At 34.7% G+C, this 20,148-nt stretch overlaps 1 protein-coding gene across 1 annotated transcript in view; it reads right to left on the bottom strand.

Moving 5' to 3' along the window:
- The window catches only part of LOC107282751 (cyclic AMP-responsive element-binding protein 5-like), a 47,808-nt gene extending 28,065 nt beyond the window's left edge, over window positions 1–19,743 (bottom strand). Inside the window, exons 1-4 of the mRNA XM_015810567.1 lie at window positions 19,659–19,743; window positions 12,839–12,910; window positions 11,588–11,681; window positions 1,226–1,347 (exon numbers count right to left, since the gene is read on the bottom strand). Coding sequence (XP_015666053.1) covers window positions 1,226–1,347; window positions 11,588–11,681; window positions 12,839–12,892 — 270 coding nt within the window. The 5' untranslated portion in view covers window positions 12,893–12,910; window positions 19,659–19,743. The remainder of the gene's footprint in view (window positions 1–1,225; window positions 1,348–11,587; window positions 11,682–12,838; window positions 12,911–19,658) is intronic.
- Window positions 19,744–20,148: the final 405 nt, after the last annotated feature.

Here is a 20,148-nt window from a genome sequence, read left to right as displayed (position 1 = left end):
AAAAATATACATCAGAAAAATGATGTCTACATTTTCTCTCAAAATATGTATTCTAAACATTCCAATTTTCATTTATTCCTTACTCTATATCATTATATATGAATATATTTTGATAGGCCTTTGAGACATAAAATACAGTGAATTATTCAAACTGTACAAAAGCCATTGCAAGCACATTTCCTTGAGATGTCTGGATTTAATTAATATAAATCACTAAAACTAAATTTCCCCAGCATATCCTCAACATGATGGACAAAAAGATCTATTACACCCTGTACAAAATGCCCATTTTAAAACTTTTTTTTGCATAGAAATGATAATCTTATGGAAACTTTGCTAATTTCCTAATTTTCTTGAGGCATGATATTGTGGCCTCAATGTAAGAGCAATCATACCTTTTTTTCTGCTAAATAAACACTGAAAAGCAACTCTAAAAATTATCTTTCATAAAGAGGTGGAATGCCTCATAAACTTTGCATAAAACTGTCCTATCAGACTTTTTATCCTTTCCCCTACTTTTTTAAACAGAGAAGTGAAAATCTTACAATGCCATTATATCAAACCACCTGGCAATATTCCAAAAATTCATTCTGTGCACTGCACAGTCAATTGTATATGTGGTTACTACTTTTTTCTAGAAGCAACTTTTCTTTCTTATAGAAGCATCAAACTTACAGCCAAATAAGTCTGGCTGGTTTGGTGGATTGTGGGTTATTTATTCCACGTTGGGAAGGAAGCAAACCATAAACATTCCACCTTCAGTTTGAGTTCTACAATTTCAACCACTTTTGAATATAGAGCATTGCTAACCAATCTGTCTAGCAAATATGGCTGCAGCAGCTATTGATTATAGAATTTGGACTTTTAAAATTATTCCCTCATTTATCATAATTAGATTTCTTTTTCTTTTGCATGAGATTTGAAGTCTATATGTGTTTGTGCACATGCACTTGTATCCAATGTCTCCATTTGTTCTCAAAATGAATGCAGTTATGTGGTCTTCTATTGAACTAGTTAATCAATCCTGTTTGCCTTTAAAATCCAGGTTGTCTGTTCAGCTTAAAGCAGGTTGCAGACATGTCACAATCTATAGTGCCACCTAGTTTCCAATTTAAATGTTTCCCCACCCCCCACATCTTTCCTTATTCAGGTAAAAGATTTGCTCTGTTTTCACCCAGATCACAGGAACGTGGGGAAGGAATATTTCCATGCTATAAAGGCATACCGTTTTATTGTTGTCTTCTTCTTGTGCCTTTCTAAACTCCTGCTCTAAGCTGCAGTCTATCTCACTGAAGAGTCCCACTTCCTCACAGTTTTTTAAAAACCGGGTTGGTGTTGGAGTTTGGTCTGAGGAGAAATATCAAAAGGAGTAGGTATTATGTAGTGAATAACAAGAAATTGTGCAACATCATTCTATTATAGCATGTTAAAATACAAGGCAATACCAGTCTAACACAGACAAAGTCAGGTTATTGAGCTCTTATTAGTTATTTGATGGAGTTTCCATACAATTTATCAAAAATATAGCTGTTTGAAAGTATAAAAGAAACATAGCTTTTAAATAATGCTTGCAAACTTGCACATTTGTAAAGTTTAATATTCAGGGAATAATAAACCTGTCCCCAAACAGTAGGGTTCCCCAGATTTTCAAAATAGCACAATGTGGCACTGAGTAGGGGAAAAAAGATAACCACAAATCTCTGCATCATGTTTGCTTTTTACTTTAATTAGGAAGTATAGCTGTCTACTCAGACTCTTATTTTGTAAAACATATATACACCCACACACATCTCCCCTCCTTAGATATATTTTCTAAAATGAATAGAAAAATATATAGAAATGAATCAAACAGGACATGAAGGGAAACACTATACCATTCATAAACTGACATAACTGATATGGGTATCTGAAGAATAAGAATGGTAAAAAAATTTAGATCATACCTGCATAATGAAAGCCTTGCAGATAATCAACTTTCTATTTTTATTTTTTTTGTTTTATGCATATGGAGGTGTGGACAGGTGCTTGTGTATTCTTGTGTTTTATCAGTTGGAAAACAATGGGATTTTTAGGATAACTAATTAGTAGACAAAATAGTGAAGTTTGATTTCCTGTAGCTGGATATTCTGCATTTGTTTGCTTAAATATTTGCATTTTTACTTTATTGATGTATTTTACATCTATGTGGAATGAAGAAAAGAGACTAACTTGGTAAATATGATGGGGATGGAAATCAACATGGTGTGATGATTGCTTCATGGATAATGAGAAAAAGGTGTCCTTTCATTCAGTTTATTGCTACTCCCAACATAGTGCCAAGGTGGACATAGCAACAGATTACTCTTCCTGCCTGAAGTTAGACTGCCAATCTGACATTGTATGTGTTGACCTGTTTTACCATTGAAAAACATAGCAATCAGCCAGCACCTATTTTTATCCCATCTGCCTGCACTTGTGATGGGGCCCTGTAAGTTTGTAGAAATAATACAAAAGGCTCTTTTTTCCCTCGGCATCCTTACTTTTGTAAGTAACTTTTACTGTCCAAAAGCTGTCTTGATTATTTTACTTCTTTTTCTTCTGAAAGCTGTACGCAAATTGTGGGTCTGACTGTGGTGCAAAAATAAGCAAGGCCAAGGTATAAACCAAAAGAAACAAAAAGATCCTGTTCTTCAAATATCAATTTACTGCCAATTTTTAGTTGGCAAACTCTGCCATCAATTTTTGGAAACCAATTGTGCCAGAAATGGAAAAATGGCTTGTTGGTCCATGGGAAAAAAAAAAAGAATCCACCACATTCCAATAAAGAGCATTTATGCTTAATAAAATAATACTATCACATTTTAGAAACAAGCTGTGGACAGACACTCAACTTCACAAAGCAAATACAAAATGGTTCATAGATAGCCTATCACTACTTTAACTGTACGAGATTACTAGATTCATATATATAGCTTTTTGTGTTGTGCTCATTTCCTGCTTTCTGACACAGAATTCTCTGGTGGTTTGATACCATACATGGGAGGACTTCATTTTTAGGAGAATATTAGGCCAGTGCCCCCCAACTGGTTCCATGGAGAGAGGTTTTTCTGCAGACCAGAAGGGGCATGGTTTCGTGTGCAGCCAGCATCCTGCGGATGGAGCTTCACTTGTTTGCACAGCCCGGTTGCTGGCATGCTGCCAGTCGATGGACCGGGGGTTCATTTAGGCAATAGCCTAAATGAAGATGTTTTCAACAGGTTTATCTAAACTGGTGTCTGCCCAATGTGCTGGAGCTACACGCCCAATCAGCAATGCAGCCCAAGCAATACTTACATATTTTCTTCTGCTGTATCTGCTTGTTTTTAATATGGTCCATGAAGTCAGTAAAATCTGATTACCCTAATTCCCTTATGCACAACATACAGAAATAGCAATATTACTTAGACTTATATACCACTTCAAAGTGCTTTACAACTCTCTCTAAGCGGTTTACAGGGTCAGCATATCGCCCCCAACAATCTAGATCCTCATTTTATTGACTTTGGAAAGATGGAAGGCTGAGTCAACCTTGAGCTTGGTAAGATTCGAACATATAGAAATATGTGCACATATTAATCCTACAAATAGGGACTATGATTCAATTGATGTGTTGTCACAGAAAGTCTGAAAACGTAGATCAAAAATACCTAACCTGAACAAGAAATATACAATATCTGTAATGTTACTAAAATTAAAGAGATTAGAAACCATTTACACTAAGTTTTTTTTCAAGTAATGTCTTATAAACTGGCTTAGATCTCTTCAAGAAAGCAGCAGAATGCACATACTCTTTTAAAAATAAAATGTGTGTGTAAAATGAAAAAGGTAGGGAAAACCTACGTTGCAGATCATAGATTGCTTGCACAGAAGCCTTGGAAAAAGAGACTATTATTTTATTATTTCTGTTTTACATCAGAATTGTTAAAACAGAAATGTATGATGTTTCAAATGCTAGTTAACAGACAAAAAATAATAATCATCATCTCTTTTTTTAATACTGATTGGCAAGGATAACAACAAAACAACCTCAGAGATTGATATAGAAAACTTTTGTTTTACTTTAAAAAAGAAACTCAAAGCCTTTCAAACTAAACCATAACAAATGTGATTAATCTACAGTGTAGATATGTGACAAGCAGAGATCCAAATGGTGTAATCTGATTCCTGATATTTAACACTAGTGTTTAGTCTGCTGCACATTTAATAACAGGAATTTGGCTTATTCAGCTGGAGAGCTCCACTGAAGTTATATATTAGACACATTTCACTTCCATGCAATAATAACAAAATCAGAAGAATAAAAGTAATTGGAGTGCTTAAACAAAGGCTGCCCTATTGCACCACAGAGGGGTTCAAATCACTCTCACTTTCCTTTCCTTTATTATTTTGACAAAGTTTTTATTTCCACTTATTTGTCACATCATTACTCAAACAGATTAGACAATGTGTATCCCTGGCAGCTGTGTTTTTTTATATAGGTGCCTCCAAAAACATGAAGGGGGAAGTCTATGTTGATGAGACATATGTGAATGGGAACAATGGAACGTCTTCAAACATGCAATGATTGACTTTCTGTGCAAGCCCAGATATAATCAAACCTGTGTCCAACTTCAAATGAGTTTACTTTTATCTATTGTTTAAAGTATGTATATTCTGCATTAGGTTGCACCAATTCAATTAGAGGTGCATATAATTGGCATATTTGCCTCAGGTTTCTGAGATATTTGATTTCCCTAGATATGGGTGGATTAAACTGTTCCACAGCAATGGAAACAACTTTCACTCATCATTTAAAGTAATTATAGCATGCGCTGTCTGAAATAGCATCAACTGTTCACCACACACAATGATTAAGTTGTATGAAGGCTGTTGTACTTATGTCATCTTATTTCCTTAGAGAACATACCCCAAAGCTAAAAAATTGAGGGTTTCCAAAGTTATGATGCAATTTTCTTTATCTTATGCACAGTGGTAGCATGTTTATCATGTGGATGTGATAGGCCCATTGCTTTTGGATTCAGTTCCTTTTATTTTTAATGGCATATTATTCTGGAAATTTTAGATATACACATTTATAAAGTAGATAGCAAAATCTGAAAACTAAGAGCAATGTTTCTCAGTCTGATCAACTTTAAGATGAATGGATTTCAACTTCCAGAATTTCCCAACCGGCAATTTAGCTGAAGAATTCTACAACTGAGGTCCACATATCTTAAAGTTGAGAATATTAAGAAACAGTGGCTAAAAGAGTTGGATCTTATCAGTACTTGAATACTGCCACATCTGTGGGCTAATTTGGGGAGTAAAAAAATATTCTCGTAACAAATTATTTTTGTAGTGTTGCAAAAATATTCTGCAAAAATATACCCATAAAGATACAAGGAAAAGCTCAAACTCAATTCATTAGGTACTATATTTTTACTCTACCATAAACTTTAACCAAAACATCGTTCTATTTAATTTTGAACTGAAATAGAAAGAATTCTTGAATATCCTCTCTATATCATGTTTTAATATACTCAATCAATTTGTCATTTTGCACATTGGTTTTTTTTATTAATACATAGTTTTGTTGTTGTTTTTCTGTCTGTCTGTCTGTCTCTCTCTCTCTCTCTCTCTCTCTCTCTCTCTGTTGTTTATTTTGTTGTAGCCTTAGTTAAGTCCCAATGTTTGATATAGTTAGATATATAAATGCTTGCAATAAATGAATAAATAAATAAATGTAAAAACTTTTGTTACACTATTTCTATTTTTAGGCATTGCAAAAATCAGCATAGAGAGAAATTATAGATAGTATGAGAAGTAAATAATTCTTCTAGGACAAGATTTAGGCGTACTATATATGGCGTACTATATTTAGGAGAAGATGAATGTGTGTTAGGCTTCCACAGAAATGAGAATGAACTCTGATAGAAGCCACATATTTCCAGTATTTTTGAAATAATAGCTATCTAAAGATGTTGTCAAGCTTCTGAGCAAGAAGAACAGTAGTTCAGAATTCATATCCAATTAGATTGCAATTCTGTTGTGTTCTCTTGCAGTGCTGTTCTTTCTGAACAGAAATGTCATCCCTAGCTCTCACACACTGACCATTAATAATTGTTATTTGTATTCCTGCTCTTATATTTAAATATGTCAAGTAAAGCTTCCAGCTGATATTCCAGGTGATAACGAGCCCTGATCAGCTTTCTAGCATGTACGGATATGGAAATGAATCAGCTTTTTCTTCCACAGCTATTTGCACAATTGAGAGGTGTGTGTGTGTGTGTGTGTGTGTGTGTGTGTGAGTGAGTGAGAGAGAGAGAGAGAGAGAGAGAGAGAGAGAGAGAGAGAGAGAGAGAGAGAGAGAGAGAGAGAGAGAGAGAGAGAGGATGCAGATGATAAGTATAAGTCAGTGGAAGACAATATGGCCTGGTTTACTTCTTTATTAAGCATGCATCTAGTAGCTTCTTTTAGACCTAGTGGGAAGTGTGAGCCTACCCACTGTGGCCTACCTACTGGGGTGGCAAATAAGGAAAATATATTTTTTTTCTTTAATTTTATGAATGATCTTTGATCCCTTGGAGCACTGGTTTCTTTATATTCAATTCTAAAAGTACCTGATCATAACATGTTTGACTGGAATGAGTGAAAGAAGAAGATAATAGCTATTGTAAGGGGGGGAAATGGATGGGGGAATTTATATATGTTTAAGAATACTGCACCTGAATTTGCTAAAGGGCAACTACAGCTATGATTCTTTTCAGATGCCTATGACTTGAAACAACTTTGCCAAAATAAAGGAAGAAAACAGAGATAAATGTCTAAAAGGAGAATATGTCTGAAGGGGAAAGCCTCTCCCTCTCATATATCATCTCTAAATTTCATTAAGAAATCTCAGAATAAAACATCTAACTTTAAGGAATCTAGATTTCCTGAGGGATTACTTCTATTTGAGGAAACAGCTTTTTCCCCATATCTTTCTATCAGAAGAAAATGAATTATTGAAATAAAAATTAAAAAAGACTATGCACTCTAAATAATGAAATTGCTATTAAACTAAATCAGGGTGTGGAATCTGTAGCCTTCCAGATGCTTCTGGGCTACAATCTTCATCATTCCTCATTCTTGGCCAAGAAACATATAAAAATTCAGATTCCCCATCCTTGAACTTGTGGCAAACTAAATCAAATATAGTGTCAAAGAATTGCCTAGACAAATGCTTCTTAAACTTCTTTCCCTCGGGAGCCCTTCCCACTTTTAAAAATTATGTAGGACCCCCAAAGAGTTTTTGTTTGTTTGTAACAATATTTACTATATTAAAAATTAAATTTTACACTCACTGCTCTCTATCATAATTGTTGATAGGATTTTAATATTTTATTATTTTTCAACATAAGCTGGCAAAAAAATGTGAACCCCTGAGTTCAGAGCATTGGGGGGGCACCCTTAGAGATCTTAGAACCATACCAGTTAGACCAGTGTTTCTCAACCTTGACAATTTTAAGGCATGTGGACTTCAACTCCCAGAATTCCACAGCCAGCAATGCTGGCTGTGGAATTCTGGGAGTTGAAGTCCACATGCCTTAAAATTGTCAAGGTTGAGAAACACTGATTTAGACAATTCCCTGCTTAGAACACTTTTTGAATCATAAGGGGCAAATGTAAGAATGTTTATTTGGAAAAAAATGAGTGGGGACTATGATGTTTGTGTCTACGCATGAGCAATATAAGTCTGTATGCATATTTATTCTTCTATCTGCTATTGTCATTGAGATCATATTTCACATTTAATTTACAAAAAGGAAAAAAGTCTCATTGCTGCAAGAGACTGAGACATTTAAAATCCAAGTCTTCCTTTGCACCAATTATGATTCTTACATCTAAGATCTGAATAAGCCCAACCATTCTGGATCTTATCCAGTACTCCAGGCTAAACTTACTGATCACTCAGCATGGCTTGCTTCCTGCTTAACTACCAAGATTAGAAATGAACTTGGAGACAATTCTGGAAAAATAACCTCCAGTTAATTCCTCTGTGTCAAATGTTTTGCAAATATACTCTTAATCTTACTTCTATTCAACAGTTCCAATTACCTTTAATGTAAAGGTTTTAGATTAAAGCAAAGTGTAAATTTATGAAATATAACAGCCTGAACCTCTGCTTTGTTGTCTGTAAAGCACCAAGAACTGCTTTTTAAAAAACTGCTGATAAGTCCCTGTGCTGAAAAATGAGAAGTTCTTTTAGAAATTCAAAAATTAAAATGCAACATTTAAAATGGTGTATATATTTTAAAATATAGAAAAATATTATTTTTGTATCTATTTAAACTGGTCTGAGTTCTCTTATACCCAATAAGACAGTAGAGTTGTAACTATCAAAAATGGGTGGACAATTGTTTTTTATATTGTTTACCTGCAACTAATAGGTATCTTTCCTTAATTCAACCTTATTGTCTATTGTGATACTTAAAATAAATGGAAACTACCTCATTAAGCTCTAATGGATCATTAAGACATTAAGACATTATTCTTCTCACAATTATTTTTCTCCCTTCTGATGTGTGTTCACCTATGGCATTTTGGCAATTTACCTACTGTGTTTCCTTCAGTGATTGTCTAAAAGTGATGAACAGTCTGACTCAACTCCCGGGAGCCAATCTTGTAATATGCAGTTTGGCTTCCTTCTGCTTTAAATAAATTGCTCCGAGTGCAAAATCCAAGTTGCATGTAAAACTTACTGCTCCAGAAATAGAACATTCTGAAGAAATCCAGAACATTCTATATCTCTTCTGAACCACACTACTTTGAGGATGATAAGTCTTCTAAATCAGAAATGGTCTGTGGCATTCCAAACATAATCCAGCCCAAAGAAGTCCTTGTAACAAATCCAAACAACTACCTAGGTAATGCCTACATTAGTAAGCATTGGTTCAGTAATTCCATTGTAACATATAGTATAATAAGAGAACAGCAATGATATGAGAGTCTTTGAAAATTGTTATTCTTACTCAACCCTATTATTACTCTGTGAAATTATTCTGGAAGTGTCAGAGATCTTTAAACCCAAAGCCTTCAGTAGTTACATTCTTCTAAGAGAGTGTTTCAAGCATTTTCAGTAATTCACATTTTTCCCTCTGCTACTTGGATTTACATTATTTTTTTAAAAAATGTCAATGTACAATATTTTCAGGATTGTTGCTGTGAGACTAGATTTCATCCCAGTCAACCTCCCTATAGGCAGTTATAATTCTGGAAAACTCCAGAAGTAGTTTTGTACAGTTTTAAACTGTACATCTAGTTTAATTTATTGACTTTTTTTGGCTTTCTCATCCCTCACCTTTTTGTAAGCTCTCACCTGATAAAGGATGCTGAAACACATAAATGCTGGCAAAATCTTTTGTATTAATTTGATTGTTTCCTATAAAGATATTTCCCAAATTGTAACATTATTCTCATTAAGGAACTGGTAGCACTTATGTTATAGATAGGTATTTAAAAAGAATGGGCAAGGTTATTCATTTTGATTTTGATTTTAGAAAAACAACTGAAAATATAGTTTTAAAATATGAGCATTATTAATATACATGGAATTAAAGCCCAAATAGGAATTTCATGCATGCTGCGCCTAGAAACTATAGTGAATGGGGGGAAAGTGATAATAGAAAGATGTTTGTGTGTGTGTTTGTGTGTGTGTGTGTGTGTGTGTGTGTGTGTGTGTGTGTGTGTGTGTGTTTCCAAGTCAGTCTTTACTCCTGGACAAGTCCCTGCAGATTTCTTGGCAAGGATTTTTGGAAGTGGTCTGTTCTTACCTACTTCCGAGGGCTGAGAGAGAGTGACTAACCCCCTAGTTGGCTTTGTAACTAAGGCAAGCTTAGAACTCATGGTCTCCCAGTTTCTAATCTAATACCTTAATAACTACACTAACTAATGCTTGTTCTTTAATGTAATGTACTGTTAATTTTTAGCTGAAGGGTTGCATTTTGCAGTAAAGGAACTAGCAAGTATTCTGAATGGACCATGTCAGCTGGACAGTACAATGTACCCCCTCATGCCTACTGCAGGGCTAGAAAAGGTTTACAGTGGAATAGTAATGTGTGGCAAAAAAAGAGAAAGTAATATATAAAATCTGTATGATAGTAATTGCAAATGTTTGGGGACTTTTTCTTCGTAAAGGATTTACAAAGCTAAATTGGGAGCTAAACAGAATGGAAAAGTATATTACTTCATGTGGTATTGATATTTGCTTTCCCACTGCTATCACCACCACTTTCACTGGGAGCTAGGGAGATTTTGTTCAGACCTAAGTGATATATTACATGCAAACATGGGGAAATAGATTATACAGAGAATCATCTTATAGATTAGTCCAAAAGCCTCCCTAGTGTAGAGTCTTGTTTTCCACAGAGACCAGCCAGATCCTAAGAGAAGCCTATCAACAGAACATGAAGTATGAGCAATTTCTGGCTGTCTTTGATCCTCTAGTTAAGATATAGGCTTCATAACTAGTAACTATTAAAAGGGGATTTGTTTAAAATCCCCTTGGAAGCCATCTAAGTTGGTGGCCATCACCCCATCACTGTTCTAGCAATTTCACAGATCTAGTATATACTGTGGATAAGATGTTTTCAGTGTTGTTCTCTCTCTCTCTCTCTCTCTCTCTCTCTCTCTCTCTCTCTCTCTCTCTCTCTCTCTCTCTCTCTCTCTCTCTCTCTCTCTCTCTCTCTCTCTCTCTCTCTCTCTCTCTCTCTCTCCACAACCCAATTATGCACTCCATACATTATTTTATAAATAGGTTCATAGCAACCTACTTCCACAGTCCAGTTGCATATAGCTGGTTTCCAACTTTTATTTACTTGACACATCAAGTTGCAAGGATTGAAACTTACAATGGAAATAGTGCAAGACACGATAGGGAGAGAGTTGAACAGTGTTTCTCAACCTTGGCATATTGACTGGGAAATTTAAGGTGGGGAAATCCACACATCTTAAAGTCTCCATTGTTCAAAAATGCTTGTATGAAGATTTCCTGCTTTTTTTGCACAATTAAAAGTCATTATTTTTAGTATAAAAATAGCCTTGTTAGTATAAAAATAGCATGTCTGCTTTCATGATATTGTGATCTGCTTTAACCTACAGCTTCGACATCACTGTTGTCCAGTCTCAAACTCCAAAGACATCTGATTCCACAATACAAGGACAAACAAATGTCTTTTCACAGGGTGCCCTGTGAAGGAAGCACGTAAGGTTTTGGGGAACAGTTTCTGTATTGGTCATTTGTTGTAGTGACAAAAAACACCAGCAACAAACTACAAGCAACCAATTAACATATGACTAATTTATACAAAGGAGCATTGGACTTATGATTTTTAAGCCATTTGAGGACTTATTTTGTATGTCTACTTTGCTGATTTCAACTTCCTGTACATGGATCAGAAAACTTGAACTAACCCATGGCATAAAGTAAAGCAAGAGAACAATTTTATTTGCCTCATTAGCACACAATCCGGTAGCAAGTCAGAACAGTAGCATCCATCCTTATCACAGCAAAATTGGCAACTGAATGTCTTTCTCATACCTATCTTCTCACCTGATAACATGTTGTCTGTTTTTAGCGAAGGAAACTTCAAAGTCATTTCATGCTTGTGACTGTGGATCATCAGATGGTCCTCTGTTGGAAAGCGCTGTTGGGAAAATAAAAATTTCAGCTCCTGAAATATTGACTGGAATTTATTTTTTTTTACTATTCCAAGCATTAAAATGACAGATAAGGAATATGAGGAAGAGTGGAATCAAATTATAGAAGTAACGGTGACTGAAAGCTTCCTGTTATTTAAATCTTACTGTTTAAAAGAATGTTGGATGAGTTACTGTTGTAAACCACCCAGCATTACTTAAGTTAAGTAGAGTAGAAATTTAATAAATAAATAATACATTTTACATTATTATAAAAGGTCACTAAAGAAAAGTTTTCATTTTGTTGGTCTATGTAGTATTTGCTTTTCTGTCTCTCTTTGTTACCTATTAATACATTTTGGGACATACAGTCTTATGAACATATTTGAAAATTATCTAGTGATGTTATTACTCCTTGAGAAAATGTCTGCCAATGGCTGAGCCAATGATTAATGGATCTGTATGAAACGTTCAAAAGTGGTGCTGATCAGATGAAGCTGAGAAAGCATTAAAGTATTTGTGTGCTCAGAAAGGGGAGCACCAACAGCTTTGAAGATTTTCTCTTGTATCTGCACAAGGATTCAGATGCCATATATCAGCTGGGACTATGGCCTTTGCAAGACACCCTTTTCAAGTCCTTTGCACACACTGTTATTTAATATTATTTCATGCATATGAGACTATACATTTATAAACATATTCTGGGATTCTTAAGTATGGCAGGGAACAAAACAATGCTACATAGGAAATTAGAGGAGGTCTCTCTCAGAATTATCTGGCTTTATTTCTTCCAGGACATCAGGCAGAAAAGGATTAATATCCATCCTAAAAAGCATCATCAAGTGTTGTGTTTTTCAGATGTTTCTTTCAGGATAACTGTTATTTAACACTTACGATTTATTCAAGTTTAAAACCCTGATTGTGTTAATGTAATAAAATTTTAATGAAGAAATGTTTCTTAAGGGTGTATGTAAGTTGCTATGAGGCACATCCATTGACAGAACTGAACAGAATAGCCATATTTATTATGCATTTGTGTTTTATGGCATTAAATTGCTAGCAGAAAGAGCACTTTAAAATGATATAATAAAATTTGAAATTATGATAGGGACATGTTAGCATGGTGAAACTCTACTACAGCTATATTCTTGCAGGTTTAATTCACCTGTGAACAGCCTGGGGCACTGCAGACAAAAGGCCTCTCTTGTTCCAAATTCATTTTTGATTCTTCATAAATCTACACATTAAAAGAAAAAGGGGGAATAAAAAAAACATAAATATAGCCGTCCATAGCTTTAGCAGATATGGAAAATACAGGCCAGCCTTCTCAATCTGGTTCCTGCAGATGTGATAGATAATATATTTCAACCACCTGATTACTGTGGTTGGAAGTTAAAATAAATAGTACAATAGCTTAGGTACATTCAGGAAATGCAAGCTGTATATGTTTGCATCTAAGTCTGCATTTTAACATTGACTTTACCAACTCATTAAAAAAAAATCTTACTTAATAACTGAAATATAGTTGACTCCAATACCTACATTTTTACCTATCTACAAATTTACCAATTAGAAAGGAATTACAAAAAATTATATTTGGAGAAAGTGTGACAAAAACACATTCTATAAAGGAAAGTTGTAAAAATATGTTTGTTAGGAGACTTAAGTTGCAAGCATATACTTGAAAATAAAAACACTTCAGAGAAAAATGTCTATGACTTAATATAAAAATTTAAAAAATAAATTAACAGGGATATTTATATATATACTTCTAATAAGATTGAATAGACTGAATAAATTTAAGAGCAGAAAGGGAAGAAAAATTAAGACTCAAAGTTGAAACTATCAACCATTCCCATAGAAATATTATAAGGTTTCAGAATGAAAAGTGCATATATAGTCTGAAAAAAGGGCAATAATAACTCTGAAAGGAGAATGACCCTAAATTTCCACATTCCTGGAAACTGAGAATTAGTTTCACTGAAAAAAAGCTAATAAAAAAACAAAGATGGCCTTTCAATTTTTTTAAAAACAAAAAAATTAGGGTGGCAGACTAATTTGCTTGTGAATACATCTCAATACAGTATTTGAATTTCTATCTGGAAAACATTATATCTGTCTGCAAATAAACCTTTGGCAATTGGAAAATTGCTTGTCATGTTTTAATCTAGAAAGTGCTTTGTCCTTATTTGTTCATCTACACAGATGAATAGAAATAGAGACTATCTTTTAATGCTTACTAGTTTTTCATTTCCAACAATTTTCTATTTGGTAAACTTCAGTTTTCTACTCTGAAACAATTTTACAGAATACTGTTTTATTATAATCTAAATACAAATTAAATATAAGAAAAATATTCTCTTCCATGGGTAGTTTAGTGCTATTTGAGGATTTACAATTCTGATTGATGCAGCAAATTATTTTTTCCAGAAACAGGTTGGGATCTTCCCAAAGTTCATTGCTGTATGACCTAGTATCCTCTTTGTTAGAAGTTACTGCAAATATTTCAACTTCTGATTATAAGAATATCAAAATGTTCATTATTTTAACCAGTAAAAAAATACAGTGGTTATAATGGCATCCAGGACTATGATACTCCAGCATCTAAGATTATCACCAAGCATAGATTTGAAAAGAAGAGAATTATAATGGCACATATTGATGCTTCCAAATTTACAAAAAGCTCTTGATGGTATCTTTGCATAGATTGAAAATGTCTTCATTACCTAATCCAGTTGCAGATATGTCCAAACCAAATACAGAACAAATGCATGTGAAATGCATGTGAAATTCAGTTGACTACTTACTATCCTAAGTAATTATTAGCAAAGGCAAGTTTGCCATTATTTTTTTAAAGCAGATTCACCCATTCTTCAGTTGAATTGACTTACGTGGAATCTATGAGAGAAAGATGTGTGCTGCATAGACATACTTTCTGTCCTCAAAAATATGTGAAAGGTGTATTCAGGTCACAATTTGTAAAGTTACAGCATTACTATTTTTATTTGATTTCCAGCTGATAAGAGAAATTTTTCACAGTTTTCTGATGCCTTTAGATAACTAGAGATGTTTCATTTTGAAATAAGTTGACCTGCCAAGTGAATGCCACATCTATATGTTTTTATTAAATGGAACAGTTTATTTACCAGATTGCAAAATGGCTGCTTCTCATTTCGTTCTACTTTTACCATGTTTTGTATTAACAAAACTTTGAGAAACTTACATTTTACATTTATCAAGAGAGGGAACCAAGCTTTACATTCTTCAGTTGCAGACCAAGAAGAGGGTGTAGGTCACTGGTTCAATAATATTTTGTTCTACTAACACTATTTAAGAAAGGGAAATTGATGGTGAAAAAAAGTCATTTCATCCATCTTATACAGAAGGATAAAGGATCCTTTATTAAAGGATAAATAACAAAGAGGGCAACAAGTTATATTCTTACTGAAAGTGACTATGTTGAGTATTTTTAACAGAATAATAGAATTGGAAGGGACCTTGGAGGTCTTGTAGTCCAACCCCCTGCTCAAGCAGGTGACCCCATATGATTCTGGACAAATGGCTGTCCAATATCTTCTTAAAAGTCTCCAGTGATGGAGCACCCACAGCTTTTGGAGGCAAGCCATTCCACTGATTAATTGTTCTCAGCGTCAGAAAATGTTTCCTTAGTTCTAGGTTGGTTCCCTCCTTGATTAGCTTCCATTCATTGCTTCTTGTCATGCCTTCAGGTGATTCGAGGAACATCTGAGATTGTTACCAAGCACTGAGATGGGAAGACTATCCTGTCCCCTAGTCCTTCTCTTTTTAGACTAGACATACCTAGTTCCTGCAGTCGTTCCTCATGCTTTAGCCTCCAATCCACTAATCATTATTGTTATTGTTCTCTGCAGTCTTTCTAGGTTAACAACTGTGTTAACCAAAACTGGATGAGTATTCCAAGTGTGGTATTATCAAAGTAGTACAAAGCAGTGCTTCACATGACCTTGATACTATCTCTCTTTGATGTAGCCTAGGATTACATTGGCTTTTTTGGCAGCTGCAGAATACTGCTGATTCATACTTAAATGTTTGTCTAGTAGGATTCCTAGATCCCTCTCCGAGTTACTGCTGTTGAGCCAGATACCATATATTTTCTATCTGTGCCTAAGTGTAAAACCTTACTTTTCTCACTACTAAATTGCATCTTGTTGATAGGACCTAGTGTTCAAGTCTGTTAAGATCTTTTTAGATCTTGAACCTATCAAGATCTTGAGTGTTGGGTATTTCCCTCAATTAATGTAATTTGCAATTTTGATGACATTTATGGAAATGTTGAAGAGTATGGGACTTAAGACAAAACCTTGGAGCTTCCCTCCATGTAGATATAGTTCCATTAAGAACTACACGCTGAGTGCAGTTGGTCAGCTGGCAGTGATGCTGTCTATCCCACATTTTTTTTATCTTACCAAGAAGTACATTGTACTCTAACTTGTCATAAAGTCTCATAAAACTAATAATATATTTTTTAAAAGAATAATGGTTGGAGGGACAGCAACCACACTGAATTGTTTTTCTATCCATAGATATACACTTTATGGTAGTAAAATAGCACTTTTAAAAAAGAAGAAGGCTGTATTTTATTTTAATTGGAATATAATAAAGACAATATAAAAAAACAGGCATAGTAACCTTGTTTAATTAAATGATAATGGAACCTATAACCCAGGACTAAATAAGCATGCACCACTATTGCATACAGTTCATTAAATCAAGTAGGATAAAATCATATTTTGCATCATTATAATACAGAAGATTTGGGCAGTGTGTCCATGTGAGTGGGGATTTTATAGTTCAACTAGAGCAATTTTCCAGTTAATTTCCTACAGTATGGAGATATTCAAATGCTTTCCTGTTTTAAGAATCTTGCCACTGCTCTAAGACATGTTTCTCAATCATAGCAACTTTAACATGTGTAGATTTCAACTCCCAGAATTCTCCAGCAAACATTATAGACATTTTCTTTGAGATTTCTTAGATCAAGAAATGGTCTCCATAACCATTGCATATCTACTCCTTAGCAGCTGTCAAAAGACAATGGTTGCATTATTTTTGGTATTTATTTTCCCCTAACTACATATCTACATAAATAGAACACAACAATGAAGAAAACTGTCTTGAATGCATTTGGGTCAATATAAAAGGGGGGGAAACGACATTACCATAGGTGTATACTACAGGCCACCCAACCAAACAGAGGAAATAGACGAACTTTTTGCTAGTCAGCTAACTAAGGTATGTAGGAAGCACATCACAATAGTAATGGGGGACTTTAACTATCCTGACATCAACTGGGAGACAAACTCTGCACCAAGTGGAAAATCAAACAGATTCCTTGCAAACCTAGCAGACAATTTTGTCTCCCAAAAAGTTGAGAAGGGAACTAGGGGATTAGCCATTTTGGATCTAATTCTCACTAACAGAGATGAAATGATAGAAGGTGTTGAAGCCACAGGAACCTTGGGAGGAAGTGATCATGCAGTATGGAAGCACAAGCAGTAGAACACAGTATGGAAGCACAAGCAGTAGAACACAGTCAAACTAGAGTCTTGGACTTTAAGAGAGCTAATTTCAATAAACTTAGAGAGGGCTTGGGAAGGATTCCATGGATGATAATCCTCAAGGGGAAAACAACTCAAGAAGCTTGGGAAATTTTGAAAAGTGAGATAATAAAAGCCCAGTCCAGCATAATACCAACAAAGAGAAAAAATAACAGCTCTCAAAAGAAACCAGAATGGCTGCATAAAGAACTCTCTGATAAATTGAAAGATAAAAAGGACAAGTATAGAAAGTGGAAAGAGGGGCACATAATTAAGTCAGAATATCAACAAATAGCCCGAGCCTGCAAAGATGAAGTGAGGAAAGCTAAGGCTCAAAATGAACTAAGGCTTGCGACCAAAGTCAAAAATAACAAAAAAAAGCTTCTTTCAACATGTAAAAAACAAGAAAAAAGTGAAGGAAATGATTGGTCCATTAGTGGGGGAAAGTGGGAAGAAGGTGACAAGCAACAGGGAGAAAGCAGAATTGTTTAACTCATTTTTTGCATCTGTCTTTACAGAAAGGGAAAAAACAGACCAACCTACCAAAACTGGTGCCATAAAAAACAGAATAGAAACACAAGTTAAGATAGGCAAGAAAATGGTAAGTGTGCACCTGTCCAGCCTAGATGAGTTCAAATCACCAGGACCAGATGGATTACACCCCAGGGTTCTCAAGGAACTGGCAGATGTGATCTCAGAACCATTGAACTATATTTTTCAAAGATCCTGGAGCACTGGGGAACTACCGGAGGATTGGAAAAGAGCTGATGTAGTTCCCATCTTCAAAAAAGGGAAAAAAATGGACCCAGGAATTACAGACCTATCAGCCTGACCTCAATACCTGGGAAGATTCTGGAAAAGATAATCAAACAACGAATCAGTGAACACCTAGAGGCAAACAAAGTCAGTACTAAAAGCCAACATGGGTTTGTCAAAAACAGATCATGCCAGACAAATCTTATTGCATTCTTTAACCAAGTGACGAAATTAGTGGATCAGAGGAATGCTGTGGATATAATTTACTTGGACTTCAGTAAGGCATTTGATAAAGTAGATCACAACCTACTACTTAATAAGATAGAAAAATGTGGGTTAGACAGCATCACCACCAGATGGATCCGTAGCTGGCTGACCAGCCGTACTCAGCGTGTGGTCCTCAATGGAACCACATCTACATGGAGGGAAGTGTGTAGTGGGGTGCCCCAGGGATCTGTTCTGGGCCCAGTGCTCTTCAACATCTTCATCAACGATTTGGATGAGGGGATAGATGGGGAAATTATCAAATTTGCAGATGACACCAAGCTGGCAGGAATAGCCAACACTCCAGAAGACAGGCTTAGGATACAGGAGGATCTGGACAGACTTGAACACTGGGTGCTATCTAACAAAATGAAATTCAATGGTGAAAAAAGTAAGGTTCTACATTTAGGCAAGAAAAACCAAATGTACAGGTATAGTATAGGGGGTACCTTGCTCANCACAAAGAAGAGGGAGTCAAGCTATTTTCCAAGGCACCTGAGGGCAGGACAAGAAGCAATGGATGGAAACTAATCAAGGAGAGAAGCAACCTAGAACTAAGGAGAAACTTCCTGACAGTTAGAACAATTAACCAGTGGAACAACCTGCCTCCAGAAGTGGTGAATGCTCCAACACTGGAAGTTTTTAAGAAGAGACTGGACAGCCATTTGTCTGAAATGGTATAGGGTTTCCTGCCTGAGCATGGGGTTGGACTAGATGACTTCCAAGGTCCCTTCCAACTTTATTATTATTATTATATGTGTACATTGTTATGCCTATTCTGAAAGGATTTTATTACCTCTGAGATTTATATTTTGTAGGTGCTCTTTTAGAGCTTTCTGTGACTTAGAATATGGATCCCTGAAAAATTGTCTTTTAATGGAGCTATTTAGACAGACCTATCAAAGAATTTCCAAATTTGAGCTTATTGGTAGGCAAAAAGAAAAAACTTCTAAATGTTGCTCAAATCTCTCTTTGGAACTACAGCTGGTCTTTATTTTCTCTTTTCAAAAAGGCTATCATTATAATAATGTTAATTAACCCTTTAGAATTATTAAAGGATATTTACTGTCTTTTGAAAGCTTTACTGTCTTATTACTATATGATTTTTAAAATATATTTTTTATTATTTCTATATATTTTTTGTTTAGAAAGAAACCCTTTTTATAAAGATGACACTATAACAATTTAAATAAATAATAAATACAATTATGCTTGCTACAACTAAATTGTGCTGGACCTATTATTTTTAGAAATGCAATGTTAAATATGCATAATGTCTTTCTATTTTTAAGTTTTTGCTAGTGTTGTGAGAAATTTTATCAGATACAGTGGGTGTCTATGATCTACCATTTAATCACACATCTTAAACTGGTATGGTGGTTTGTTTACCTCTTAATATGAATGCAGTATAGATGAGTTAGTTACTCCAGGGTAAGACACTTAGCAAAGGGTCAAATGTTCTTCCGTCTTGGCTCAAGGTGACTGATCTACAAGAAAATGATATTGAAAATAATGACATTTCACATTATCCAACACATTTGCTTCAGAATAAATAAATAAAAATAAATAAAGTGAACCCAAATAATAAAAATCATAAGGACAACACTAAGCCAACTTCTATCAGAATTAATGTAAATGTGATTTTGTTTGGTGATGCAGGAAGAAGTGACTGCATTATTGTAGTCTGAACTATCACTCCAAACATATCCTTCATATTAAAATAATATGATAAACATATGCCCAAACATAGAACTGTTTTGAAGTCAAGCTTAATATAATGTAAAATAGAAAAGAGGAAGTTTTTCTCTAATTGACCATAGGAATTATATATACACTTCTGTGTAGATTTTTTCAGTCAATATACCTAAGTATTTTTTCC

Source organism: Protobothrops mucrosquamatus, unplaced genomic scaffold (genome assembly GCF_001527695.2).
Source record: "Protobothrops mucrosquamatus isolate PMUCROS unplaced genomic scaffold, P.Mucros_1.0 scaffold12, whole genome shotgun sequence".
Classification (NCBI taxonomy): domain Eukaryota; kingdom Metazoa; phylum Chordata; class Lepidosauria; order Squamata; family Viperidae; genus Protobothrops; species Protobothrops mucrosquamatus.
This window is presented reverse-complemented; position numbering and strand designations above follow the sequence as displayed.